Source organism: Rhinichthys klamathensis, unplaced genomic scaffold, assembly GCF_029890125.1.
Source record: "Rhinichthys klamathensis goyatoka isolate OS25496 unplaced genomic scaffold, OSU_Roscu_1.1 h1tg000725l_1, whole genome shotgun sequence".
In the NCBI taxonomy this organism is placed as follows: Eukaryota; Metazoa; Chordata; class Actinopteri; order Cypriniformes; family Leuciscidae; genus Rhinichthys; species Rhinichthys klamathensis.
The window spans coordinates 47,270-75,000 of NW_026607139.1; the positions used below are offsets into that span (position 1 = coordinate 47,270).

The window sequence follows — 27,731 nt, forward strand, 5'->3', positions numbered from 1 at the left end:
TTAATGGGGTGTCAGTGTTGTCAATGGGGTACCACCGTTGGTGTTGATGGGGGTGTTGTTGGTTTTAATGGGGGTGTTGTTGGTGTTAATGGGGTGTTAATGTGTGTCAATGACGTAAATGAAGTTGTACTGGCGTTAATGGAGTGTTAGTGGTGTTAATCACGGTAGTGGAGTATTCATGGTGTTAATGGCGTGTGTGTTCTACAGTGACATGGAGAAGCAGAAGGCGTCTCTGCTGGACGCTCTGTGCCGGAAGGGCTGTGCTCTGGCCGATCAGCTGATGGAGCCGGTGGATCAGGACGGTGCCAGCGCTGGAGAAGTGGGCGGGTCTGAGGATGAGCCGGGGGGCGTGGCCAAAGCTTTGACTGACACCTTCTGGGAGGTGCAGAAGTGGGCGGAGCTCACCGACTCTAAGGTGCGCTGCTCAGGACTGACTCCTTAATTTAATATTCAGCAATATTATTGATCTCCTGCATTGACAGCATTATATGAGAACTGAACTGGACGATGACATCACGGTTTTCTCCAGTGACGCTATATATATATATATATATATATATATATATATATATGAACTAAATTAATAACTTTATTACAACAGAAATGAAGCATCACTGAACTGACTTAAGCTGGACTGAGACGCTATTCTCTTCTGGAAACAAACTTTGCTGCATTATTCTCCTGTTATCTCTGTAAAGCTGCTGTGAAACACTCTGTGCTGTGAAGCGCTGTAGAAATAAAGCTGACTTGATTTGATTTGACTCCTGATTTGATATCTGCTGTTTTATTTGACGCAATGATTTCCTGTCTGCAGGTTTTAACATTTTCCTACAAACACGCGCTGGCAAACAAAATGTACGCGAGGGCCTTGAAGTACGCGACTAAGATCGTCGAGGACAAACCCAGCAAAGAGAACTGGAAGAACTGCACACAGGTAAGCGTCTTAACTAGGCTCTATTTATCTGATCACAAATACAGTAAAACAGTGAAATATTATTCTAATGTAAATCAGCTGTTTTCTATGTGAATATACAGTAAAGTGTCATTTATTCCTGTACTCCAGTCTTCAGTGTCACATGATCCTTCAGAAATCACTCTAATGTGATGATCTGATGCTCAAGAAACATGTCCAAAAGCATTTATTTGAAATTGAATCTTTTGTAACATTATAAATGTCACTTTTGATCAAATTGATGCGTCCTTGATGAATGAAAGTATTAATTAGACGAGTTACTGACGCGAGTTACCGACGAGTTACCGTTACTGACGCAAGTTACCGTTATTGTCGAGTTACCGTTACTGATGAGTTACCGACGAGTTACCGTTACTGACGAGTTACCGTTATTGTCGAGTTACCGTTACTGACGAGTTACCGACGAGTTACCGTTACTGACGCAAGTTACCGTTATTGTCGAGTTACCGTTACTGACGAGTTACCGACGAGTTACCGTTACTGACGCAAGTTACCGTTATTGTCGAGTTACCGTTACTGATGAGTTACCGACGAGTTACCGTTACTGTCGAGTTACCGTTACTGACGAGTTACCGTTACTGACGAGTTACCGTTACTGTCGAGTTACCGTTACCGACGAGTTACCGTTACTGTCGAGTTACCGTTACTGATGAGTTACCGACGAGTTACCGTTATTGTCGAGTTACCGTTACTGACGAGTTACTGTTACTGACGAGTTACCGTTACTGACGCAAGTTACCGTTACTGACGCAAGTTACCGTTACTGATGAGTTACCGACGAGTTACCGTTACTGACGAGTTACTGTTACTGACGAGTTACCGACGAGTTACTGTTACTGACGAGTTGCTGTTACTGACGAGTTACCGACGAGTTACTGTTACTGAAGAGTTACCGACGAGTTACTGTTACTGACGAGTTACCGACGAGTTACTGTTACCGACGCAAGTTACCGTTACTGACGAGTTACCGACGAGTTACTGTTACTGACGCAAGTTACCGTTACTGACGAGTTACCGGCAAGTTACCGTTACTGACGAGTTACTGTTACCGATGCGAGTTACCGACGAGTTACTGTTACCGATGCGAGTTACCGACGAGTTACCGTTACTGACGAGTTACTGTTACTGACGCGAGTTACCGACGAGTTACTGTTACTGACGAGTTACTGTTACCGATGCGAGTTACCGACGTGTAACCGTTACTGACGCGAGTCACCATTACTGACGCGAGTTACCGTTACTGACGATTTACTGTTACTGACGCGAGTTACCGACGAGTTACTGTTACTGACGCGAGTTACCGACGAGTTACTGTTACCGATGCGAGTTACCGACGAATTACCGTTACTGACGCGAGTTACCGTTACTGACGAGTTACCGTTACTGACAAGTTACCGTTACTGACGAGTTACTGTTACCGATGCGAGTTACCGACGAGTTACCGTTACTGACGCGAGTTACCGTTGCTGACGCGAGTTACCGTTACTGACGAGTTACCGACGAGTTACTGTTACTGCTACTACTACTGTTACCGTTACTGACAAGTTACCTGCGATTTACTGTTACTGATGTGAGTTACCGGCGAGTTACCGTTAGTGACGATTTACTGTTACTGACGCGAGTTACTGACGAGTTACTGTTACTGGCGCGAGTTACCGACGAGTTACTGTTACCGACGAGTTACCGTTACTGACGCGAGTTACCGTTACTGACGAGTTACTGTTACTGACAAGTTACCGTTACTGACGAGTTACTGTTACTGACATGAGTTACTGTTACTGACGCGAGTTACCGTTACTGACGATTTACTGTTACTGACGCGAGTTACAGACGAGTTACTGTTGCTGACGAGTTACTGTTACCGATGCGAGTTACCGACGAGTAACCGTTACTGACGCGAGTCACTGTTACTGACGCGAGTTACCGTTACTGACGATTTACTGTTACTGACGCGAGTTATCGTTACTGACGATTTACTGTTACTGACGCGAGTTACCGTTACTGACGATTTACTGTTACTGACGCGAGTTACCGTTACTGACGATTTACCGTTACTGACGCGAGTTACCGTTACTGACGATTTACTGTTACTGACGCGAGTTACCGACGAGTTACTGTTACTGACCCGAGTTACCGACGAGTTACTGTTACCGATGCGAGTTACCGACGAATTACCGTTACTGACGAGTTACCGTTACTGACGAGTTACCGTTACTGACGAGTTACCGTTACTGACGAGTTACCAATGAGTTACCGTAACCGACGAGTTACCGTTACCGATGAGTTACTGTTACTGCTACTACTACTGTTACCGTTACTGACAAGTTACCTGCGATTTACTGTTACTGACGCGAGTTACCGTTACTGACGATTTACTGTTACTGACGCGAGTTACTGACGAGTTACTGTTACTGACGAGTTACCGACGAGTTACCGTGTTACTGACGAGTTACCGACGAGTTACTGTTACTGCTACTACTACTGTTACCGTTACTGACAAGTTACTTGCGATTTACTGTTACTGACGCAAGTTACTGTTACTGACGATTTACTGTTACTGACGCGAGTTACCGACGAGTTACTGTTACTGACGAGTTACCGACGAGTTACCGTGTTACTGACGAGTTACCGACGAGGTGAGTTGTTATTAATACTGATGAGTTATTGTTACTGGTGAGTTGAGGATGCGTTGAGTTAACGATGAGTTAACGAGTTGTTGTGTCCCTCAGCTGCTGCGTTCTCTGGGCTGGTCTCACTGCGTCTCCTACACGGAGAACTGGCTGCCCATCATGTTCCCGTCGGACTTCACACCGTTCTAACGTCTTAAACTGAGGAGACTCTCAATGCCTTCTGGAAACATCAGAAACCAAACACCTCATATCACACGGATCCCATAATGCCTTCCTGCGTGCGGATCTCTGCACACACACAGTTCCTATCATATCTGTGTTCGTCGTATAATAACCTGCATTATGTTGTTTGAAATGTGATTTCTGGGCTTTTGCTCGGTGGACATTTTTCCCTCAACAACAACAACAGTGCAAATATACAAGGCAATATGATGGACGTCCAGTTGAGTTTTGTGGGTGGAATGTCAATATAAGAAAATATCATTTCTTTTCTTTTCTTTTTTAAAATTTTTTGGGGGTGAATTTTTTTTGTTTTGTTGTGATTGACCTTTGTGTATGTCAAATGTATGCATGTTTTATAAAGACACGAGGGTCATTTTATGTTCATGGCTTTCAGTTTTGTGCCGTCTGAAGTAAGACTGTGTGATTGAAAGTCGTCTATCCTCAGTTTTCTTCTGGATTTTAAGTGAAACAGAGATTGTCATCTTGTGTGTCTGGAATATCATTCAGGGTTTAGACACTGAAAACCATTAAAAAAAAAGCAAAAAAGCCAGCAACTCAAGTTTTCACCAGGAACCAGACGTGACATCATATCCTGCTTTCACGTTTTTATTTTTTTTATTTTAATCACGTGTGTTTGCGTTGTTGATGTTCAGGGCTGGAGGCGTTTCCAACCAGAGGTTCTTCAATAATGGCCTTAAATATGCGCAATCTCCCGTCAACCCCTGCGTTTCTTCAGGAAATATCACGTTATTCTGTATCAAAAACCCTTGAATATCTTCAGATATATTTATGGATGTCTTGTATTTATAAAGTATAAATGAATACTAGGTAATGCCAATATTTTAAAGTCATTTTAATTCATGCGTAGAGTAGGTAGGTGTTATTTTATATCCAGTTCTCCTCGCGAGACGTTTCAGATGTTACAGACGGTTATTTTGTAAACGGGGTAAATGTGCTGAACGGTGTATTTGATGAAGATTCTGAATAAAATGATCTGGAACGGACAACATATTCCTAATTTTTGTGACAAACAGGCTTTATTCAGGAGCTATTCATGTTAAGAACAACAGAATTGCATTTTTTTACAAATGTTTTTTTTTTTTTAAATTGTTTACCTTTTTAAATTGGCGTTTAGCTTTCTATGATATGCTAAACAATATTTGGGATATCATGGATGTTTATGGTTCTGTGCATAGCACAATAATTCATAAATTTTTTTTTTTTTTTGCATTTCTTTTTATTTATCAAAAAAAAAACAGCAGTATAGGGAAATACACAAATGCTCAATGTAAAACACTTAAAGAATCCAAAAATATATATTGATTGCATTAAAGGATTAACAAGTCAAACCAAAGAATCTATTTTTATACCTTTGACAATGATAAATCTTATACAATCCCTATATGAAAATAATAATAAAAAATAAAATACCACACAAACAAACCCACTGCAAAACACTATTCTAAAAGATATAACTAACATTATATAAAACTAATTTAATTCTGGGTTTCCTCCCTTTCCAGATACATTTTGAAAATAGTTTTTCCCATTCTAAAAACTTTGAAAGGGGATAAGATTCATAATTTTCACTAAGAAATGTACAGTATTTTATCTGAAATTAACTTGATTTGTTGAAGTCCCCCTGCGGTGAAAATCAAGTTTTTAATGTTGTTTATGTGTCTATGTGGTGTTTTTAATACGCTTAAACCATGTGTAAGTTCATAAGTCGACAGCATTGCTGAGTATTTTCTGCTTAAAACTGCAGTGAACCAAAGACAGTCTCAAAAACACGGTTTGAAATCGCTGGTGTTTCTGACGTCACAAACGACCTTGTTACCAATCAGAGCAACGTGTGATTGCCAACCATTGGATCTCTGAGCTGAGCTGAGCGAGTGAGTGGAGGCGGGGCTCATTTGCATATTCATAGAACCGCGCATACTAACGTTTAAATATGTAATTTTGGTGATCAAAGATGAGTTTTAAGGGATAAAATGATTGACTACAGGCGGACTTTAAGCACAACATTATCCATCAAGGCACGGTAAGACTTCGTATTTTATATGTCTGTTGTCTTGTCTCTTTTTATTGTTTAATAATTTTGTGCTAATGTGCACAAACTTATTTTCCTTCAGCAGCCATATTTATTTTAACATCAGCATGGCTTTATTTACAATGCAGACAATTCAGAATTGTTTTTTGAGGAATTACTCAGTTACTTCATACTGTTATTTTGCAATTGATCAAATCAGAATGCTCATATTCAGTCCGATTCAAATCTGACCAGTTGAAAGATGACAAACGTGATTAAATATCGATCTGACACTTCATACTGGAATCTATAAAAACACACACATATACAGTAGTGTAAACGGCAAAAACATTAAATAATTTTTTTTTGTTATTCAAAACCACAGGTAAATAAGTTGATTTGAGTTGAAAATTTATTTTTATTTTTTATTGGGCAGTCATTGTGGTTTGAAATCTGATCTAAATCTAAAATGTCTGATTCAAAGGATTGTGTCAATCACAACATGTCAGTTTTATTTGTACAGTCCAATTATTATTACACTGCTAAATCGTTGTTGAAGGTTTTGGCCAGAGTCTTCACTACATAGCCTAAAAATGCTGATTTGATGATTTATAAATGTCAGTGTTCACAGTCAGCCCTAAATATTGTTTCTAAAAACAAAAGTGAATTGTCTGCAGTGTGAACACGCACGCCTTCAGCTCCTCTACCTCTGCCAGCAGTGTAGTTTGGAAAGCCTTCTTAAAGCGGTGCATGAAGTCATCAGATTCTCATGGTAGCCGAGTAAATCCTCACCTCATCCATCTCTGTCAGCAATGTAGTGTTAAAAGCTTTCTGAAAGTCCCCTATAAACACCAGGTCGGCCTGATACCGGACCTTGTTTGCGAGGATCAGCGTGGTCTTCGGACCGCAGAAGTGACGCATGGTGTCGAGGAGCTCGGGGAGATAGTCGTGGTGATAGACCACATCGGCGGCCAGCACGTAATCGTAGTGGTGTGTGCAGCGGGGAAACGTCTCCTCCAGTTTGTAGCCCCATGCCAACGCTGTAACCCGAGGCTCGTGTCTCCTATGACACCTGGTGTTCCGGTTCAAGTTGGACCTCAGATTGCCAAGGATTTCTGGGAGATCCGTGGCCGTCAGTTTAGCACCTGCAAATCAGTGACATCACTTAGTCCTGCTTGTTCTGAAACCAGGTTCAAGCTCGTTTTGCTACGGTTTCAGGGTTGAACGACATGTTTGCTGGAAACATTTATATGTTTTAACAGTTTATTGTCAAAAAAAATAAAAAATCTAAAAGGTGTGCATCATATTTGACACCTAGATGAACAATTTACAGTTGGTTTTATGACTCTAAGTCATTGTCTTCTTCAAATGCTATTGAGCTTTAAATTGTCATATTTTGTGTATTAACCCATACAGTAGTGAAGTACATAGCAATATTTATGTTTTAACAGTTTATTGTCATAAATATCACAAATCTAAAAGGTGTGCATCATACCCGAGACCCGGATGAACACTTTACAGTGGGTTTTATGACTGTAGGTCATTGTCTTCAAATGCAATTGAAGTTAGCGACGTTTATAGGCCCTGTCGCAATGTCGCATGTAACTTTAGAGACGGTCCCTAAATACGTGAATATCGAAAGTCCAACGTCAAACCAATTTCATGCCAGTGGAAAACGGTGTGCAACGGGGTTTGAGATGCGTTTTCTCTTGTTTGGTGTGTGTATCAAAAACACTCCCCAAGACTTACCCAGAAGTGTGGCAACTATCGAGAGAATACCCGTTCCCGCTCCGAGCTCCAGGGTCAGTTTGTCGAGGAGATTGATCTGCTGTCGGCCTGTCGGGGTGTCCAGGAATCGGCAAAGGGCCAAAGCCTACGACATTCAAAACCAAAGTGTTCATAGACTCCATGCATTTTACCGTCTCACTAAGCACACACAGTTTCTTCCTGATCTGATTGGTTGGCTGAATGTTTCATGCTCACCGCTGGCCATACCGTGCTGCCATAATGGTCTACGGATTCCTGAATCCTGATTTCATGACCTAGAAAGTAGTAGGTTTCCTTGCCATTACTGTAGTAGACAGTGGGAGCCCAGGGTCTCTGTTTAGGTGTTTCTGTGATGTCAGGTTCAGCTGAGGGAAAGACAGAATAGGAGTATCCCATCAAATAAGTATCCATATAAGCACATTGGTATTAGGGTCAATATGATTTTGCCAGGTAAGACATGTTCCATGATCAACATATTTTGTTTGATCCTGGATAACATTCCTGACTGACAAGAATAGCCCTATCCTTAAACCTAACCATAACATCCTTAAAATCAGGAAAATTATAGTGGGGAAACAATAATGTTAGAAGCACCTAACCCTTGGTTGCCTAATCTGTAAATTTGTCCCTCAAATCTGATTGAATAATTTGAATGTTCCAGGATCAACAACGAAGTACATTGGGAATCATGTTCACCTTGGTACAATTCCCAGTTTGCAAGCCTAACCTTCTTCCTCCACAGATCTTCCAGAGTCCTGGAGTTCTTCCTGTACTTGTTTCTCCTTCGCATCGTTTTCTAAACTCTGAGTATCGTCAGATTCCTGCTCTGGTTCCAGTTCCTCTGCATTGTCTCCAGTCTCGCTCATAGAGTTCGGTTCCCCAGCGTCCCGCTTGCTTGACTCAAGGTCACCGTTGTCCTCCACTTCCTCGCTAGTCTCTTGAACCTGGTCACCTTCCTTCTCTGATATCTTGCTGGTTGCTACGTAAATCCTCACGTCATCCAACTCTTCAAGCAGTGTGATATCAAAATATCGGAGGAAGTTGTCGATGAAGCCCAGATCCGAGACAAAGCGGACCTTGTTCGCCCAGACTAGAGTAGTTCCCGGCTGGCAGAAGTGGCGCATGGTGACCAGCAGCTCGGCCAAGAAGTCGTGGTGATACACCACATCAGTCGCCAACACATAATCATATTGGTGTGTGGATCTAGGGAAGGCCTCGTCCAGCTTGTGACCCCAGAAGAGTTCTGCTACCTGGGGCTCGTGCCTCCTCCGGCCTCTCGTGTTCCTGTTGAGGTTGCATGTCAGTTTACTCAGAATCTCGGGCAAATCCGTGGCTGTTAGTTTGGCACCTACAGAGCAATTTCAGTTATTATCTTGCAAGATACAAAACCAATAAGATTGACACCTCAATCTCATCACAACACTTACCCAACAGCGTGACGACAACTGAAAGTAAGCCGGTTCCAGCTCCAAGCTCAAGAACTGATTTGTCGAGTAAATCAATCTGTTGACGACCCTGTGGGGTTTCCAAGAATCGGCAAAGTGCAAGTGCCTATATGGAAAGACAAAAATCACATTTTAAAGGTGGACTGTGTTTGATTTGAAGGAGTAGCAGTGAAAAAAAAAACAATATAGTCCTTTTAAAAAAGGCGACTACTGTAATGAGTCTTCATGTAAGGAGTATTATTTTCTCTCTGGAACAAAGAGTTCAAAAGTTATTATAACCACAAGAAAAGTGGATTTTTGAAACTGTGGTGGCGCTACAGAGTTTGTCCTAGAGACCCCAAAATTGGTCAGAGTACTATGCAGAACCACCTCTATCAGTGTACCAAATGTCATCATTTTGCTATGTATGGTTAATGGGGCTGCCATAGACTCCCATTCAGGATGAATAATAAGAAAACCAACAGATACAATAAGGTCCCCTAATTAAGACATAACATATTTGTAATAATATATACTTCATTGCATTATTCATTGTACTTCCTTGCACACAATGTATTGTTTTTTTAATGCATATGTATATATTTTTGTTGTTTTTTGCGGTGCATATGTACATGTGAAATTCAGATTTATGTGAGATTGTTTTTTGCCCATTAATTCGGTCCCTATCGGTTTCTCTGATTCCAGCCAGTTGGTATGTGCTAAATGGATTCCACAGAAGGGAAACCCAATATAACACTCATTATATCTCTGGGGGCCGCATGAGGTCAACGCTGGTTAACGGCCCCTAAATCCTCTCTGTATCTTCTCCAGTTTCTTGACTGTCATTATGACTGTCAAAACTCTCTGTAGGGTCCTGATATATTTTAATGGTTGGGCATTGGAGACAGGGAGCCAAATTTAGACCATTTGGTGGATAGGAGAAAGTATCATTATAATGTTGAAAGTTTAAAGGTGCACCATGTTTGTTTTGCTTGACTCTACGCCTGTTATCTTGGACTTTATACTGATACTGATTGCCTTGGATGCAGCATCACACAAAAGTAAAGTTCTTTGGTTACTAATGTCTTCGTAGATATACTCTGTGTATTTGTCTCTCATTATTTCTGCAGCTGTAAGTGTCTCACCGCTGGCCATATAGTAGCACCGTAAGAATCGATGGACTCCTCAATTGTGATTTTCTGTCCCAAAAAATGGTAAACTTCTTTCTCAGGTCTGTAGTAAATTGCCGGTGCCAATGATCTCACGTTCTCATTCTCTGTGCTTCCTTTCTCTGAAAGAAAAGGCCAAATCAGACTTTAATGCATTAGACAAGTGACTGTGGTCTAATGTTCAGAATGTATTACTGACCCGATTTCTGCTCTACGAATGTTGAATCCGTCTCAGAGCTGCCGTCTCCACTGTCCTCACTTTCAAGATCCGTGTTGTGCTCCTCCTCCTCTTCTTCTTTGTTATTGTTTACATTTCTATCTTCCAATTTTAACGTTTCCTCCCGATTTTCCATAACAACATATCCTGGTTTCCTTTGCACATCTTTATTATCATATTCTTGAACCTGTTCTACAGCCTTTTGTTTGACCTTTTACCTAATCTCTTGCTTTGACTCGTTCTTGTCAACGTCTTTGACTTGTTTCTTCGCAACCCCTTCGGTCTCTTTTGACGTCACTAGTGCACTTTCGTCTTTCATGGTGGCAGAGTAAATTTTAACTTCTCCGTTGTCTGCCAGCAAGGTGGTGTTGAATGTTTTTTTGAAGTTCTCCACAAAAACCAGATCTGAATCAAAGCGGGTCTTGTTGGCCCATATGAGGGTTGTTCCGGGCTGGCAGAAATGGCGCATGGTGACCAGTAATTCTTCTAGGAAGTCATGATGATAGACCACATCGGCTGCTAAGATGTAGTCGTATCTGTAGACTGAATGAGGGAAGGTCTTCTCGAGCTCATGACCCCAAGAGAGCTCCGCCACCTGCGGGGTGTATCTGCAGCGGCCCCGTGTGTTTCTGGACAGGTTGCATCTCAGGTTCCCGAGGACCTCTGGCAGGTCCGTTGCTGTCACCCAAGCACCTGGAGATGAGAATAAACCCAGAACATCCAACTCTTAAACCTTTTATCCTGTTACAGTTTACCACTCTTACTGTAAATGAAGTTGCTCATGTTGTCACAGCTGTGGTCTGTGTGTTGATGAAGTTGACAAACCCCATTGTCTGAGATGGTTCTCTGTGTCCCACACCCATTCCCATTCTACAATTGATGATGACCATTTGTTCAGGATATAATCAACCCAAATGGTGAAGAAACAATATAACTTGACTTCCTTCATCTCTATGATAATTAAGCCATTTTGGGGATGAGCTCATTCTAAAATATTTTGGAGTGGAATCTGGGTCAAGGCAGAGTATGATTTCTTACAGTCTGAAAATGTATAACACAACCATATGCTCACAATATGTTTTTGAACAATCTGAATCTTTAGTACCTACCCAACAGACTGGCCACGATGGACACGAGACCTGTGCCAGATCCAATCTCCAGCACCGCCTCGTCGAGAAGATCAACCGTCGCTCGATTAGATTCAAGGTAGTGACACAGAGCCAGAGCCTAAATAAGAATTCATGATGATTATTTCATGATGATAAACATCAATCAGCAACAAATGTTCAAAGGGTTTGAGGTTTGTTGAGGCCCCCTGGTGGCCCCGGCCCCTGGTTGAGACCCACTGCTCTAGAGACATCAAATGTAGTCGTGAAAATGATCAGTTTCAGACTGGTTTCTCAAACACTCCTATCACATGCCGTTCCCTGTCTGCCATTGGTCAGTCAGCCAGATAGTCCCGCCCCTAACTCACATGATTGGTTGAGTCACACAAACAGATCAATGTTGTGAAAGTGTCAGTGTTTCACTCTTTGGAAATTTGAACTATCAATGACTGACTGACATGAAACTGACACACTAGAAAGTATTTGAACATCCAAACTATTGACCAGGGTTATCTTTAATATTTCAAATATTTAAAAACGAATTCTCTTACTCCTGGCCAGATGACAGAACCAAATGAATCAAGAGACTCCCAGATGCTGATCTCATGACCGGCGAAATAAAGGATCTCCTTTCCAACGGAGGACAGAACACTGGGTTCCCAGGATGCCTTGCGCATTCGGACTTCAACATCTGCTCAATATAACCAATGAAAAACAGATGCATTCCTCATCAAGATCTTCACAGATGTAGTGTGTTTGCAGTCAGAGATTAAGAGAAGGTAATATTGTGATTATTTGACAGTATATTTTAAATTGATGTACCATCTGTATCATCGTTCCCGGTGTTCAAGCGCTCGTCCGTCTCCGCTGTGGCATTTCCAGATTGAGGACAATCCATGATGATATCGGCTCGCTGACAGGATGGACTGGTTTAAAACATATTATTTTTGTTTTAAACCAGTTTGCTTTTATTTTGACCTGTTAAAATCTACTGATTCTACATTTTCTCAAACATTGTCATTTGTCATTTTCTCAAACATTTGTCAGATTAGTTCATGATCTATGCAAGTGAAACAAGTACAAATTTCAATAAAGTAATAAAAACAATGAAGTGCATGATGCGATGAGATCAGCATGTCCTTTTTAAAATAGGGACAAAAACAAGGTACTTCAGGACCTTAAAAAGTTTGCACAAAAGAAAATGAAAAGGAAATGGGAGCAATCAGATCAACTACATGGTTTTTATAGGTCAAAAGCGTCCAAATTTACCTGAAATCACCTCTTACTGTATTTCCTCAAATGCATTTCACAGCTTCAGAAGAAATCACCGCACTCACTTCACTGCAGCTTCAGCTGGTTCAGACCGTCAGAGGATTATCTGTCTGCAAAGGTGAGCTTTACTTTAATTCAGTCCTGTCCACAGTTATCCGTAAGTGCTTCTGCAACCGCATCCTCAGCGAGGTTATAGACGAGCATCATCCAACACTCCAGCGTCACGCTGGCATCACTATATTTAGCTGGATATTCATTAACCAGTGGCACATCCACACAAACACAGAGGAGGAGATGGGCAGTGCAGGTCTATTTGAGGAATCAAGCTTCTGTTGGCACAAATAAATCAGGAAAGTAAACACTAAAGCCCTAAGATAACACAGCGGTTCAGAAAGCCAGCTTCTGTTATCTGGTTGTTTAGTTAGATGATATAGCTCTAGTTTGACTATGAAGATCCACACATCTCACACATGATAATGACTCCATTCTCACTGCATATGATGTCTATTGTTGTTCAGAACTTAAAGTAAAACATACGCTGCATATATACTGGATTTTACAAATATTTTACTTCTGGGTGAATCTTACAAAAAGCCTGTTGAGAACATGCATGTATGTTCAGGTCGTATTTCACCCCAAAAATCAAAAGAAAGAAAAACAATTGATGGTAAGGGATGGGGTTCTTAATGTAAGATGTTGAGTGTGATCCACATGCGGAGACTAGTCAGTAGTCCTTTTTTGTTTCTAGAACAAAGGGTTCAAAAGTTATAACCACAAGAAAAGTGGATTTTTGAAAACGTGTTGGCGCTACAGAGTTTGTCCTAGAGACCCAAAAGTTGGTCAGATTACTATGCAGAACCACCTCTATCAGTGTACCAAATGTCATATTTTTTCTACACTTGATTGATAAGCATGATTATTGCACAGGTGTGCCTTAGGCTGGCCACAAAAAAGGCCACTCTAAAATGTGCAGTTTTACTGTTATTGGGGGCAGCCTAAGGCACACCTGTGCAATAATCATGCTGTCTAATCAGCATCTTGATATGCCACACCTGTGAGGTGGGTGGATGATCTCGGCAAAGGAGAAGTGCTCACTAACACAGGTTTAGACAGATTTGTGAACAATATTTATAGAGAAATAGGACTTTTGTGTACGTAGAAATAGTCTTAGATCTTTGAGTTCAGCTCGTGAAAAATGGGGGCAAAAACAAAAATGTTGCGTTTATAATTTTGTTCAGTGTTTGTATGGTTGATGGGGCTGCCATAGACTCCCATTCAGGATGAATAATAAGAAAACCAACTGATACAATAAGGTCCCCTAATTAAAACATATTTAAATGTAATCATATATACATCATTGCATTATTTATTGCACTTCACACAATGTATTATTTTAATGCATTTGTAAATATTTTTGTTGTTTTTGCGGTGCATATGTACATGTGAAATTCAGATTTATGTGAGATTGTTTTTTGCCCATTAATTCGGTCCCTATCGGTTTCTCTGATTCCAGCCAGTTGGTATGTGCTAAATGGATTCCACAGAAGGGAAACCCAATATAACACTGATTATATCTCTGGGGGCCGCATGAGGTCAACGCTGGTCAACGGCCCCTAAATCCTCACTGTATCTTCTCCAGTTTCTTGTATGACTGTCAAAACCCTCTGGAATCGGTTGGTTGGGGTTGTACGTCTTCACCATCTAGGGTCCTGATATATTTTGGTGGTCTGGCACTGTGACCCACATTTACACCATTGGGCAGAAAGGAGATGGTCTCATTATGTTGAAATGATTGGCTTTCCTGCAGGAGGGTGTTTTCCTAATCTCTCTTCTGCAGTAGTAGATGTGTGTAGGTGTGTGTGTTTGCGTGATGTAATGACCCTGCCAGACTCAAGCACATGATACCAGTAATCAAATATCTCTGTATATCATCATCAGACACGTCCTCTGAAGAACCACAACATGTTTGTAATCCAGTACTGCTACGTGCTGTTGCTCATGAACACATCTGGTTACTGGCGTCTCAGCTTAGAAACTATACAAGATATCCGTTCTACTTCTCATCTGGTCGTTTTTACCATCTAGAAGTGCCAACTCTAAGCAAAGTTTCAGAAGCTATAGTTTAGAGAAGGAAGAGCACATCTTTTCATCAGACTGTTTCATGCATGTTTATTTCCCAGTAATGAAAAGGCTCATTTTAAAGTTGTAGAAGTGAAATGTCTATCCAAAAGTCTTCAAAACGTAAGAGAGCGAACGTAATGAAAAACATGATGTAACAGCACTGCTCACAACTCTCGAAATATTATTGATTTACAACGGTCATATTTGCATTTACACAGATTGTAAAGTCATCATGAAATGTAACTTCTGTAATGTTCCATGTTCATCAGGACTGGATTTTCTCCAGCTGCCTAAAATAACAACAACATAAATACATATTTGACGATTAGTTACAGTTGTGGTCAGAATTATTGCCACCCTTGATGAATATGATCAAAGATGGCTGCAAAAATAAATCTGCATTGTTTATCCTTTTGATATTTCATTGACAAAAATCGAACCTTTCATTAAAGTAAAAGAATTGAAAGTCGAGGGAAAATCATATTATGAATAAATGTTTATCTCCAAAACACGTTGGCCACAATTATTGGCACCACTAGAATTTTTTATGACTAAAATATCTATGAATATTCCCATTAATATTTACATTTTGCAGCACACCAGGGTGAGCAGGAACATGAAGTTGTCCAGCCATGACCTCCTGTTCCACGTGAGGATAAATATGAGGAAATACAGAGGCAAAATTCCCTTAATCATATTTCACAATGAGTAAAACCAAAGGATTATAGTTTAGAATATAATTCTGACCACAACTGTAACCATGTGATCTATATCTTTTTATTTCAGAAGTGGAGTAAGGTCTTTTGAAAGATTATGAAGACATAACTCATGGATCTTTTTAGTCACAGATGAATCATTTAGGACCAAAAACATGAATTAAGAGAAAAAAAAAAGTTTAATTTCATGTTGACCTTAAAAACATAAATATGCCATTAAAGTGTCAGGTACAGTCTGCAGGAGGATTTAAAATTGCATCAAAATTCAGATGTAAACATAAAATCAAGATGTAAACTTAGACCAGTTCTTGAAACTCAAAATGGACTGTTTCATTTTCTTATATCCTATTTTTTCAATATGAAGAACAAAAAAAATACATATATATATGTATATACCCCAAAACCAGTCATAAGGGTACATTTTTTTAAATTGAGATTTATACATCATCTAAAAGCTGAATAAATAAGCTTTCCGTTGATGTATGATTTGTTAGGATAGGACAATATTTGGAAAATCTGAAGCTGCAAAAATATATATATATTGAGAAAATCGCCAAATTTTGGATGAATCATAGTTTGCTGCTTCATTTATTTACGGTAGGAAATTTACAAAATATCTTCATGGAACATGATCTTTAATTAATATCCTAATGATTTCTGGCATAAAAAAAATCTATAATTTTGACCCATTCAAATATACCCGTGCGACTCGTACTGTAAAAACAAAATCGTGATTTTAACGGTAAAAAAAATGCTACAGTGAAAAACTGTTAATTAGTTAACAGAAAGTTTCCTTACTATACTGTAATTTTACTGTAAAATACCGTTAAATTTACAGTTTTTGTTAAATTAATGTTTATTGCATTTTTTACATTTCATGTGTGTTACCATGAAGGTGTTTAGTGTGTGTGAATGACACTGCAGCTTCTATATATTGGTAAAACTCTTGTGGAAAAGCTGCTTGTGATGCGCTGTGTTTGATCATGTGACTCTCATCTCCACTGTGATTGTTGGTTGTCAGTGTATTACAATGGTACAAAACAGATATTAATACTTCAACAGGTCAGTAAATTAACATTATATCAGATAATGAAATACAGTTTATTACTGTAATTTTTAAGTTAAGTCTGTAAAACCAATAACGTTGCTACCGTATTTTTGACGGTAAAGTTCTGGCAACCACAGCTGCCGTTTTTTACCGGTTTATTTGTGATCCAGTCACATTTATAGTTGTGGTTTTGTTAATGTTGTGTTGGTGTGCGCGTGTCTGTGTGAGGTAATCAGAGCTGCTAACACACACACACACACACACACACACAAGCTCTTGAAGCTCCGCCCCCTGTGCCGGGAGCAGCAGCTCATTTGCATTTAAAGGGACACAAAAACGTTGCGTTTTTGCTCACCTTTAAAAAGTGACAATTTTCACATGCTATATAACAATATCTGTGGGGTATTTTGAGCTAAAACTTCACACACACACTCTGGGGACATCAGACTTATTTTACATCTTGACCCCTCTACTGTTGTGTTGCTGTGCGCTTGCGTGCGCTGTACAGCTTTATCCTCAGGCTGGGCAGGTCGTAGAGCTCCTGCAGCTGAAAGTGCTTCTGGAACGTGTCCACGAAGCGGTTCTCCGGGTCCAGACGGAACCTCATGGCCCATAAGATGACGGTGTTGTCTGAGCTCAGGTGTAGGAAGGTCTCCATGAGCTCGTGCAGGTACGGGTGCGAGTACACCACGTCCGCGGCGATGATGTAGTCGTAGCGGCAGGTCGCGCGCGGGAAACGCTCCTCCAGCTCCTTCCCCCAGCTCAGCTCGGTCACGATCGGCTCGTGCCTGCAGCGCCCCCTGGTGTTACGCGTGATGTTGTAACTCAGATTACTCAGGATATTCGGCAGGTCTGTGGACGTCACCTTTGCACCTGCGTTTGGACAACAACTCTTAAATCCTCGCAAATAAAACATTCATTCAGTTTAAAGGTTCAGTGTGTAATATTTAGGAGGATCTGGTGACAGAAATGCAATATCATAAACATAACTATGTTATCAGTGGTGTATAAAGATCTTGCATAATGGAAGCGTTATGTGTTTATTAGCTTAGATTGAGCGTTTCTCTCTACACACACCGCGGGTCCGCTTACACCGACAGGTTTCTACGGTGGCCCTGAGCGGACAAACGCGTTTCCTCACTATGTTGTTCTTCGTGCAAAGAAGCGAAACTAAAGTCAGCGAATAAAACACCGACACAATGATGAACAAGTTACAATAATATTCGCAATAACATATCGATTTACTGAATAATAAAGTAAACCTAATCTCTTTATTTATCTTTGTAAAGAAACCTCATTGTTTAACTGGCGACTCTCTGCTGTCTCAGACGACGACATCACTTCCTGTCGGCCACCGTAACTGTTGGGTGCAGTTCACAACCTCACCACTAGATGCCGCTAAAGATTACACACTGCACCTTTAAATGTGATGTTAATTAATGCAAATAAAGTAAAACCAAACATTATATATATATCGATTAGCGTAAATATTATAGCAATTGGCGTATTTATATAATAGTTTGCGCATTGATATAGTGATTATTATATTAATATAATGATTAGCTCATTTATATAGAGATTAATGTAGTTATATAACGATTAGAGAATTTATATAGCGATTAACATATTCATCTAACGCTTAGCGCATTTATATACCGAGTAGCACATTTATGGTTAGCTTATTTAGCCTATTTAAAGATTAGATCATTTATAGAGCGATAATGCATTTATATAACGATTAGCGCATTAATATAACGATTAATGCATTTATATAACGATTAGCGCATTAATATAACGATTAATGCAGTTATATAGTGATTAACGCATTTATATAACAATATTAACGCATTTATAAAACGATTCGCTCATTTACATAGTGATTAGTGCATTTGTATAGCGATTAGCGCATTCATATAGTGATTAGCGCATTCATATAGTGATTAGTGCATTTGTATAGCGATTAGCGCATTCATATATAGTGATTAGTGCATTTGTATAGCGATTAGCGCATTCATATAGTGATTAGTGCATTTGTATAGCGATTAGCGCATTCATATAGTGATTAGTGCATTTGTATAGCGATTAGCGCATTCATATAGTGATTAGTGCATTTGTATAGCGATTAGCGCATTCATATAGTGATTAGTGCATTTGTATAGCGATTAGTGCATTCATATAGTGATTAGTGCATTTATATAGCGATTAGCGCATTCATATAGTGATTAGTGCATTTGTATAGCGATTAGCGCATTCATATAGTGATTAGTGTATTTGTATAGCGATTAGCGCATTCATATAGTGATTAGTGCATTCATATAGTGATTAGTGCATTTGTATAGCGATTAGCGCATTCATATAGCGATTAGCACATTTATATAGTGATTAGTGCATTCATATAGTGATTAGTGCATTTGTATAGTGATTAGCGCATTTGTATAGCGATTAGTGCATTTGTATAGCGATTAGTGCATTCATATAGTGATTAGTGCATTTGTATAGCGATTAGCGCATTTATATAGCGATTAGCGCATTTATATAGTGATTAGTGCATTTGTATAGCGATTAGTGCATTTGTATAGCGATTAGTGCATTTGTATAGCGATTAGTGCATTCATATAGTGATTAGTGCATTTGTATAGCGATTAGCGCATTTATATAGCGATTAGCGCATTCATATAGTGATTAGCGCATTTGTATAGCGATTAGTGCATTCATATAGCGATTAGCGCATTCATATAGTGATTAGCGCATTTGTATAGCGATTAGAGCATTCATATAGTGATTAGTGCATTTGTATAGCGATTAGCGCATTCATATAGTGATTAGTGCATTTGTATAGCGATTAGCGCATTCATATAGTGATTAGTGCATTTGTATAGCGATTAGAGCATTCATATAGTGATTAGTGCATTTGTATAGCGATTAGCGCATTCATATAGTGATTAGTGCATTTGTATAGCGATTAGTGCATTCATATAGTGATTAGTGCATTTATATAGCGATTAGCGCATTCATATAGTGATTAGTGCATTTGTATAGCGATTAGCGCATTCATTTAGTGATTAGTGTATTTGTATAGCGATTAGCGCATTCATATAGTGATTAGTGCATTCATATAGTGATTAGTGCATTTATATAGCGATTAGCGCATTCATATAGTGATTAGTGCATTTGTATAGCGATTAGCGCATTCATTTAGTGATTAGTGCATTTGTATAGCGATTAGCGCATTCATATAGTGATTAGTGCATTCATATAGTGATTAGTGCATTTGTATAGCGATTAGCGCATTTATATAGCGATTAGCGCATTCATATAGTGATTAGCGCATTTGTATAGCGATTAGTGCATTCATATAGCGATTAGCGCATTCATATAGTGATTAGCGCATTTGTATAGCGATTAGAGCATTCATATAGTGATTAGTGCATTTGTATAGCGATTAGCGCATTTATATAGTGATTAGTGCATTTGTATAGCGATTAGAGCATTCATATAGTGATTAGTGCATTTGTATAGCGATTAGCGCATTCATATAGTGATTAGTGCATTTGTATAGCGATTAGTGCATTCATATAGTGATTAGTGCATTCATATAGTGATTAGTGCATTTGTATAGCGATTAGCGCATTTATATAGTGATTAGTGCATTTGTATAGCGATTAGAGCATTCATATAGTGATTAGTGCATTTGTATAGCGATTAGCGCATTCATATAGTGATTAGTGCATTTGTATAGCGATTAGTGCATTCATATAGTGATTAGCGCATTCATATAGTGATTAGTGCATTTATATAGCGATTAGCGCATTCATATAGTGATTAGTGCATTTGTATAGCGATTAGCGCATTCATATAGTGATTAGTGTATTTGTATAGCGATTAGCGCATTCATATAGTGATTAGTGCATTCATATAGTGATTAGTGCATTTGTATAGCGATTAGCGCATTCATATAGCGATTAGCACATTTATATAGTGATTAGTGCATTCATATAGTGATTAGTGCATTTGTATAGTGATTAGCGCATTTGTATAGCGATTAGTGCATTTGTATTGCGATTAGCGCATTCATATAGTGATTAGCGCATTCATACAGTGATTAGTGCATTTGTATAGTGATTAGCGCATTTATATAGTGATTAGTGCATTTGTATAGTGATTAGCGCATTTATAAAACGATTCGCTCATTTACATAGCGATTAGCGCATTTATATAGCGATTAGTGCATTCATATAGTGATTAGTGCATTCATATAGTGATTAGTGCATTTGTATAGCGATTAGTGCATTTGTATAGCGATTAGTGCATTCATATAGTGATTAGTGCATTTGTATAGCGATTAGCGCATTTATATAGCGATTAGCGCATTCATATAGTGATTAGCGCATTTGTATAGCGATTAGTGCATTCATATAGCGATTAGCGCATTCATATAGTGATTAGCGCATTCATATAGTGATTAGTGCATTAATAGCGATTAGCGCATTTATATAGCGATTAGCGCATTCATATAGCGATTAGCGCATTCATATAGTGATTAGCGCATTCATATAGTGATTAGTGCATTAATAGCGATTAGTGCATTTGTATAGTGATTAGCGCATTCATATAGCGATTAGCGCATTAATAGCGATTAGCGCATTTATATAGCGATTAGCGCATTCATATAGCGATTAGCGCATTCATATAGCGATTAGCGCATTTATATAGCGATTAGCGCATTCATATAGCGATTAGCGCATTCATATAGTGATTAGTGCATTTGTATAGCGATTAGCGCATTCATATAGTGATTAGTGCATTTGTATAGCGATTAGTGCATTTGTATAGTGATTAGCGCATTCATATAGCGATTAGCGCATTTATATAGCGATTAGCGCATTCATATAGCGATTAGCGCATTCATATAGTGATTACCGCATTTGTATAGCGATTAGTGCATTTGTATAGCGATTAACGCATTCATATAGTGATTAGTGCATTTGTATAGCGATTAACGCATTCATATAGTGATTAGTGCATTTGTATAGCGATTAGTGCATTTGTATAGTGATTAGCGCATTCATATAGTGATTAGTGCATTTGTATAGCGATTAGCGCATTCATATAGTGATTAGTGCATTTGTATAGCGATTAGTGCATTTGTATAGTGATTAGCGCATTCATATAGCGATTAGCGCATTTATATAGCGATTAGCGCATTCATATAGCGATTAGCGCATTCATATAGTAATTACCGCATTTGTATAGCGATTAGTGCATTTGTATAGCGATTTACGCATTCATATAGTGATTAGCGCATTCATATAGCGATTAGCGCATTTATATAGCGATTAGCGCATTCATATAGTGATTAGCGTATTCATATAGTGATTAGCGCATTCATATAGTGATTAGTGCATTTGTATAGCGATTAGTGCATTTGTATAGTGATTAGCGCATTCATATAGCGATTAGCGCATTTATATAGCGATTAGCGCATTCATATAGCGATTAGCGCATTTATATAGTGATTAGTGCATTTGTATAGTAATTAGCGCATTTGTATAGCGATTAGTGCATTTGTATAGCGATTAGCACATTCGTATAGTGATTAGCGCATTCATATAGTGATTAGCGCATTTATATAGTGATTAGCGCATTCGTATAGTGATTAGCGCATTCATATAGTGATTAGCGCATTCGTATAGTGATTAGCGCATTCATATAGTGATTAGCGCATTTATATAGTGATTAGCGCATTTGTATAGTGATTAGCACATTTATATAGTGATTAACGCATTTATATAGTGATTAGTGGATTTATATAGCGATTAGCGCATTTATATAGTGATTAGTGGATTTATATAGCGATTAGCGCACCCCCCTGGCTGTGTTTTTTAAAATATATATTTTTGTAGTTCTGAATGTACTTTGTGTTTTTTTTGTTGTACTTAATTGGAAATCAATTTTTTGTAATGATATACATTATAATTGAGGCGGTGTCCGGTCCCTCTCACCGAGGAGGCTGGTCACTATGGTAACGAGGCCCGTTCCGGCTCCCAGCTCCACGATGCTCTTGTCCGTGAGGTTGAACTCGTCGCGGTGAGTGTCGAGGAAATGACACAAGACCATGGCCTTGAAGATCAGAAACAGACTACAGTTTATGAGCTGCTGTTACTGCTCAGTGTGTGTGTGTGTGTGTGTGTGTGTGTGATGCGTACCGAGGGCCACAGAACGGCCCCGTAGTATTCCGACGACTCTTTGATCTTGATCTCAATGTCTGCGAACACGTAGCCTTCCCACGCTTCAGTTCTGATCAGCGACGGGCGAAAGTTACGCTTCATAATCTCTGCTACCAGTTCAGCATCTGCAGCGACACCTGCACACACACACACACACACACACACACACACACACACACACACACACACACACACACACACACACACACACACACACACACACACACACAGGCACACACACACACCCACACACACACCCACCCACACACACACACACACCCACAGGCACACAGACAAACACACACACACACACACACACACACACAGATCAGTGCATTCGCTCTTAAAGTGACGGCAGCCTAATATTCTTGCTCCTGTCTGTCATTAATGTTAAATAAACAACAAACAACAAAGAAAAATCCCTCCCTGCTCTCGACTGAATAACTTAAGTAACTTTAATAAGGTTTAATTAATAAGGATGTTTAATTTATACTGTGAAGACTATGAAGTGTTATTTTACATTCGCTTACTTTATCAAATCCCTGTACCTGAGAACCACTGTCTTTGTTAAGCTTTATTAATTTGTGCTTTTGCTTGTAATCTGATTATTTGTTCTTATTTTATTAGTGAATATTTACTCGTCTTTTAAGTTTACTTCAGTTAGGCTAGAAGTGTTAGTTGTGGTGTTCAAATTGGAATAGAGAATTGTGAATTTTCACTTTTATCTAAAATGTTGGTGTCATAACTGCAGCTTTTTACAAAATCAGTTTAATGGCCAGAAAAAATATTTATGGCCAATACATTTTCTGAAGTCAGCGGACATAATGTCACTTTTGATCAATTTAATGCGTCCTGGATGAATAGGCTAAGGCTATATTAATCTCTTTCATCACCGACCCTAAAATGTTAAACGGTATATAATTTTTTAAATATATATTATTCATGGAAAGTGCCATAAATGGATCTGATAAAGTAACTACATGAGACTTTGGTGACAATATAAAGCAGTACAGATTCTCCGGACTCTGTGTGTGTGTGTTACATTAGTGTGTGATTGATGACATCACAAGCTCATCACACACAACACCGATGGAGTCGTTCAATATACACACAAGAATCCACATTTATTTTTTAAGAGAAAAGGCGATAAGAGAGTAATTTGACTCGTTTCACTTATTGTTAGCGCCTGCAGAAATGACCCGATCGCTCTGGAAGTGTGTGTGAAGTGTGTGTGAGTTATTCCTGTCCCGGAGGAACACACTTCACTGTACTCAGGGTCTGTATTTTCTATAGACTGTTAAAATGACATGTAGAAGACAATATATTCACACCCACCCTCAGTGTTTTCATGCTGGTCCATCTGTGTGTGACAGCCGAGGTCCTTATAAGAGCAGATCCACGCGAGCTTCGGCTTTCCCTCACTGCTCTGTGTGTGTGTGTGTGTGTGTTTCAGGTGATTGACAGCAACAGCTGATGGGGGTGCCAGAGAAAGAGAAGCTATCGATCTACGGCCTTTAAGAGTAAACAGATTCTCTCTCTCTCTCTACCTCACACACACACACACAGACACACACGTCATGAAACAAACTACATTTAGGCTTTTTCAGACCTTTATTGTTCTTTTTTTGGCAAATTCATCTTAGGACAGTAAAAAAAAAAAAAAAAGAAGTTTAGATGTCATACTTTTTTCCGCCCATGATTTCTCACACGTGTCACACAGAATGTTAATGAACCAGCACTATAGCGTATAAACATGTACATCCATCCTATCTCTGATGCTCTCGTGTTTGTCGTCATGATCTGTTCTTGCTCCTTCCTCTTCCTCCTCGTTTCCCTCTTCCTCTCGTTTGCCGCTCGAACGCAGAACGAGCTGTAACCATAGCAACGCCCATCCCACCTTCAGCATCATCCTCTGAGCTGGAGCTGCCGGACTCCGCCCCCCTCGATGACATCATGGGCGTGACTCCGCCCACGTCTCCGCCCCTCATCTCGTGACCCGCTGACTCCATGAAGCCTCCAGCTGACGAACTCCCGGCCATCTCTTCATCCTCCTCTTCTCTCTCTTCTTCCTCTTCTTCTTCATCTCTCTCTTTTCTCTTCAGGCATGTGACGGCTCTGCGCAGACGCTGGCTTCGGATCAACTGCTTCTCCTGCTGCTCCAGACGGAAGAACGAGTCGATGCGCAGCTGCGTCTGCACACACACACACACACTCATAATACACACCGAACACACACTAATGTTTCTGAAAGAGTCTCTTCTGCTCACCAAGGCTGCATTTATTTAATTAAAATACAGTAAAAACAGTGAAATATTATTATAATTTAAATCAGCTGTTGTCTATGTGAATATACAGTAAAGTGTAATTTATTCCTGTGATCAAAGCTGTATGTTCAGCATCATTACTCCAGTCTTCAGTGTCACATGATCCTTCAGAAATCACTCTAATATGAGGATCTGATGCTCAAGACACATTTATGATAACAGTTATTTACATTTTATTTCAGAATTCTTTGATGAATAGAAAGTTCAAAAGAACAGCATTTATCTGAAGTCGAAAGCTTTTGTAACATTAAACACTAGCGTTCAAAAGTTTGGAGTCAGTAAGAATTTTTAGTTTATTTTTTGGGGGAAATAAATAACAGAAATCAATACTTTTATTCATCAAGGATTAATTAAATTGTTCAAAAGTGACAGTAAAGACATTTTTAATGTTACAAAAGATTCTATTTCAAATAAACGCTGTTCTTTTGAACTTTCTATTTATCAAAGAATCCTGAAAGAAACTGTTTTCAACACTGATAATAATCATAAATGTGTCTTGAGCATCAGATCCTCATATTAGAGTGATTTCTGAAGGATCATGTGACACTGAAGACTGGAGTAATGGAATAAATGATCACAGGAATAAATTACACTTTACTGTATATTCACATAGAAAACAGCTGATTTACACTGGAATAATATTTCACTGTTTCACAGTATTTCCCTGTAGTGTAGTGCTCGTCAGTGGCTGACCTGCTGAGACTGCAGCTGCTTCAGCACCGGCTGCAGAGTGTCCTCAGTCCTCCTGCTGGTCCAGCCGAAGCGGCTCCGGCAGAACGTCACACTGGCTAAGGACATATTCTGCTGCCTTGACAAATGAGTCTATTTCACTATTTTTGTCTAATAAATCGAATGCAGACATGCATAACATAACGTGTGTTAAAATGCAACTATCACACTGTGAATAGCATGAAGGATATTCTTTGATGAGCTCCAGGTGTGGGCGGCCCCAGCTGAACGAGGCGTCTGATTGGTCGACGCTGGGATGCAGGTACGCCTGAGCCACGGAAGGGTTGGGAAAACCCGGATGAAGATGAAGATTCCTCAGTTTCTTCTTGACTTTTGTGTCTTTGGGATTGGCAGCCATTTTCTTATTCTCCTGAGCCTCAGCCCACCATTCACTACATCAGCCAGAAAACACACACACACACACACGATGAGACACATATTTAATGATATTTGACATAAGAAATACGAAATTATAAAAAAAAGCACAATCTTCCTATATAAAAAAGTTATTTTTGCAAAGTCTTCAACTTAAATGCTTCTGATTGGCCGTTCCATTCATATGCTCAACTGTGATTGGCAGTTGAGCAGTTGTGTTTGATACGCAGGTGTGTGTTTGATACGCAGGTGTGTGTTTGATACGCAGGTGTGTGTTTGATACGCAGGTGTGTGTTTGATACGCAGGTGTGTGTTTGATACGCAGGTGTGTGTTTGATACGCAGGTGTGTGTTTGATACGCAGGTGTGTGTTTGATACGCAGGTGTGTGTTTGATACGCAGGTGTGTGTTTGATACGCAGGTGTGTGTTTGATACGCAGGTGTGTGTTTGATTCGCAGGTGTGTGTTTGATACGCAGGTGTGTGTTTGATACGCAGGTGTGTGTTTGATACGCAGGTGTGTGTTTGATACGCAGGTGTGTGTTTGATACGCACGTGTGTGTTTGATACGCAGGTGTACGAAGGTGTGTGTTTGATTCGCAGGTGTGTGTTTGATACGCAGGTGTACGAAGGTGTGTGTTTGATACGCAGGTGTGTGTTTGATACGCAGGTGTGTGTTTGATACGCAGGTGTGTGTTTGATTCGCAGGTGTGTGTTTGTTACGCAGGTGTGTGTTTGATACGCAGGTGTACGCAGGTGTGTGTTTGATACGCAGGTGTGTGTTTGATACGCAGGTGTGTGTTTGATACGCAGGTGTGTGTTTGATACGCAGGTGTGTGTTTGATACGCACGTGTGTGTTTGATACGCAGGTGTACGAAGGTGTGTGTTTGATTCGCAGGTGTGTGTTTGATACGCAGGTGTACGAAGGTGTGTGTTTGATACGCAGGTGTGTGTTTGATACGCAGGTGTGTGTTTGATACGCAGGTGTGTGTTTGATTCGCAGGTGTGTGTTTGATACGCAGGTGTACGCAGGTGTGTGTTTGATACGCAGGTGTGTGTTTGATACGCAGGTGTGTGTTTGATACGCAGGTGTGTGTTTGATACGCAGGTGTGTGTTTGATACGCAGGTGTGTGTTTGATTCGCAGGTGTGTGTTTGATACGCAGGTGTACGCAGGTGTGTGTTTGATAGGCAGGTGTGTGTTTGATACGCAGGTGTACGCAGGTGTGTGTTTGATACGCAGGTGTGTGTTTGATACGCAGGTGTGTGTTGATACGCAGGTGTGTGTTTGATACGCAGGTGTGTGTTTGATACGCAGGTGTGTGTTTGATACGCAGGTGTGTGTTTGATACGCAGGTGTGTGTTTGATTCGCAGGTGTGTGTT

At 39.8% G+C, this 27,731-nt stretch overlaps 5 protein-coding genes across 6 annotated transcripts in view; 1 reads left to right on the forward strand and 4 right to left on the reverse strand.

Annotated features, from left to right (window-relative positions):
- The window catches only part of tpp2 (tripeptidyl peptidase 2), a 32,091-nt gene extending 27,882 nt beyond the window's left edge, over nucleotides 1–4,209 (forward strand). For both annotated transcript variants that reach the window (XM_056242381.1, XM_056242382.1), the window contains 3 exons: nucleotides 208–415; nucleotides 815–934; nucleotides 3,703–4,209. In XM_056242381.1, the coding sequence (XP_056098356.1) occupies nucleotides 208–415; nucleotides 815–934; nucleotides 3,703–3,792 (418 nt within the window). In that variant the 3' untranslated portion in view covers nucleotides 3,793–4,209. The remainder of the gene's footprint in view (nucleotides 1–207; nucleotides 416–814; nucleotides 935–3,702) is intronic.
- A 2,333-nt stretch (nucleotides 4,210–6,542) lies between these two features.
- LOC130077235 (uncharacterized) lies at nucleotides 6,543–10,567 on the reverse strand. Its single transcript, XM_056242404.1, has 7 exons — nucleotides 10,414–10,567; nucleotides 10,191–10,336; nucleotides 9,049–9,172; nucleotides 8,349–8,969; nucleotides 7,838–7,986; nucleotides 7,604–7,727; nucleotides 6,543–6,999 (listed from the first exon to the last, which is right to left on the reverse strand). Exons 1-7 carry the CDS (start codon nucleotides 10,565–10,567, stop codon nucleotides 6,614–6,616), a joined length of 1,704 nt encoding a protein of 567 aa, XP_056098379.1. The 3' UTR covers nucleotides 6,543–6,613.
- LOC130077227 (protein-lysine methyltransferase METTL21C-like) lies at nucleotides 10,531–12,444 on the reverse strand. The gene is made up of 4 exons (XM_056242391.1): nucleotides 12,360–12,444; nucleotides 12,089–12,228; nucleotides 11,541–11,658; nucleotides 10,531–11,124 (listed from the first exon to the last, which is right to left on the reverse strand). Exons 1-4 carry the CDS (start codon nucleotides 12,433–12,435, stop codon nucleotides 10,646–10,648), a joined length of 813 nt encoding a protein of 270 aa, XP_056098366.1. The 5' UTR covers nucleotides 12,436–12,444; the 3' UTR covers nucleotides 10,531–10,645.
- Nucleotides 12,445–17,125: 4,681 nt separating this feature from the next.
- mettl21e (methyltransferase like 21e) lies at nucleotides 17,126–24,413 on the reverse strand. The gene is made up of 4 exons (XM_056242399.1): nucleotides 24,257–24,413; nucleotides 22,901–23,058; nucleotides 22,697–22,814; nucleotides 17,126–17,567 (listed from the first exon to the last, which is right to left on the reverse strand). The coding sequence occupies exons 1-4, from the start codon at nucleotides 24,279–24,281 to the stop codon at nucleotides 17,164–17,166; spliced, it is 705 nt and encodes a 234-aa protein (XP_056098374.1). The 5' UTR covers nucleotides 24,282–24,413; the 3' UTR covers nucleotides 17,126–17,163.
- Nucleotides 24,414–24,646: 233 nt separating this feature from the next.
- The window catches only part of ercc5 (excision repair cross-complementation group 5), a 29,372-nt gene continuing 26,287 nt past the window's right edge, over nucleotides 24,647–27,731 (reverse strand). Inside the window, exons 16-18 of the mRNA XM_056242402.1 lie at nucleotides 26,166–26,366; nucleotides 25,939–26,023; nucleotides 24,647–25,113 (exon numbers count right to left, since the gene is read on the reverse strand). Coding sequence (XP_056098377.1) covers nucleotides 24,715–25,113; nucleotides 25,939–26,023; nucleotides 26,166–26,366 — 685 coding nt within the window. The 3' untranslated portion in view covers nucleotides 24,647–24,714. The remainder of the gene's footprint in view (nucleotides 25,114–25,938; nucleotides 26,024–26,165; nucleotides 26,367–27,731) is intronic.

Bases quoted from the DNA above. Each gene is read 5' to 3' on its own strand.
- LOC130077227 (XM_056242391.1), bottom strand. From the start codon at position 12,435: ATGGATTGTCCTCAATCTGGAAATGCCACAGCGGAGACGGACGAGCGC. The intron at 12,229-12,359 runs GTACATCAATTT...TATATTGAGCAG, and splicing joins CGGGAACGATGATACAGATG to ATGTTGAAGTCCGAATGCGC. The intron at 11,659-12,088 runs GTAAGAGAATTC...ATTCTTATTTAG, and splicing joins GTTCTGTCATCTGGCCAGGA to GCTCTGGCTCTGTGTCACTA.
- LOC130077235 (XM_056242404.1), bottom strand. From the start codon at position 10,567: ATGGAAAATCGGGAGGAAACGTTAAAATTGGAAGATAGAAATGTAAAC. The intron at 7,987-8,348 runs GTTAGGCTTGCA...TCTTTCCCTCAG, and splicing joins AAGATCTGTGGAGGAAGAAG to CTGAACCTGACATCACAGAA. The intron at 7,728-7,837 runs GTGAGCATGAAA...TGAATGTCGTAG, and splicing joins GCAGCACGGTATGGCCAGCG to GCTTTGGCCCTTTGCCGATT.
- mettl21e (XM_056242399.1), bottom strand. From the start codon at position 24,281: ATGGACCAGCATGAAAACACTGAGG. The intron at 23,059-24,256 runs GTGGGTGTGAAT...GTGTGTGTGCAG, and splicing joins CCAGCATGAAAACACTGAGG to GTGTCGCTGCAGATGCTGAA. The intron at 17,568-22,696 runs GTGAGAGGGACC...GTCCAAACGCAG, and splicing joins CATAGTGACCAGCCTCCTCG to GTGCAAAGGTGACGTCCACA.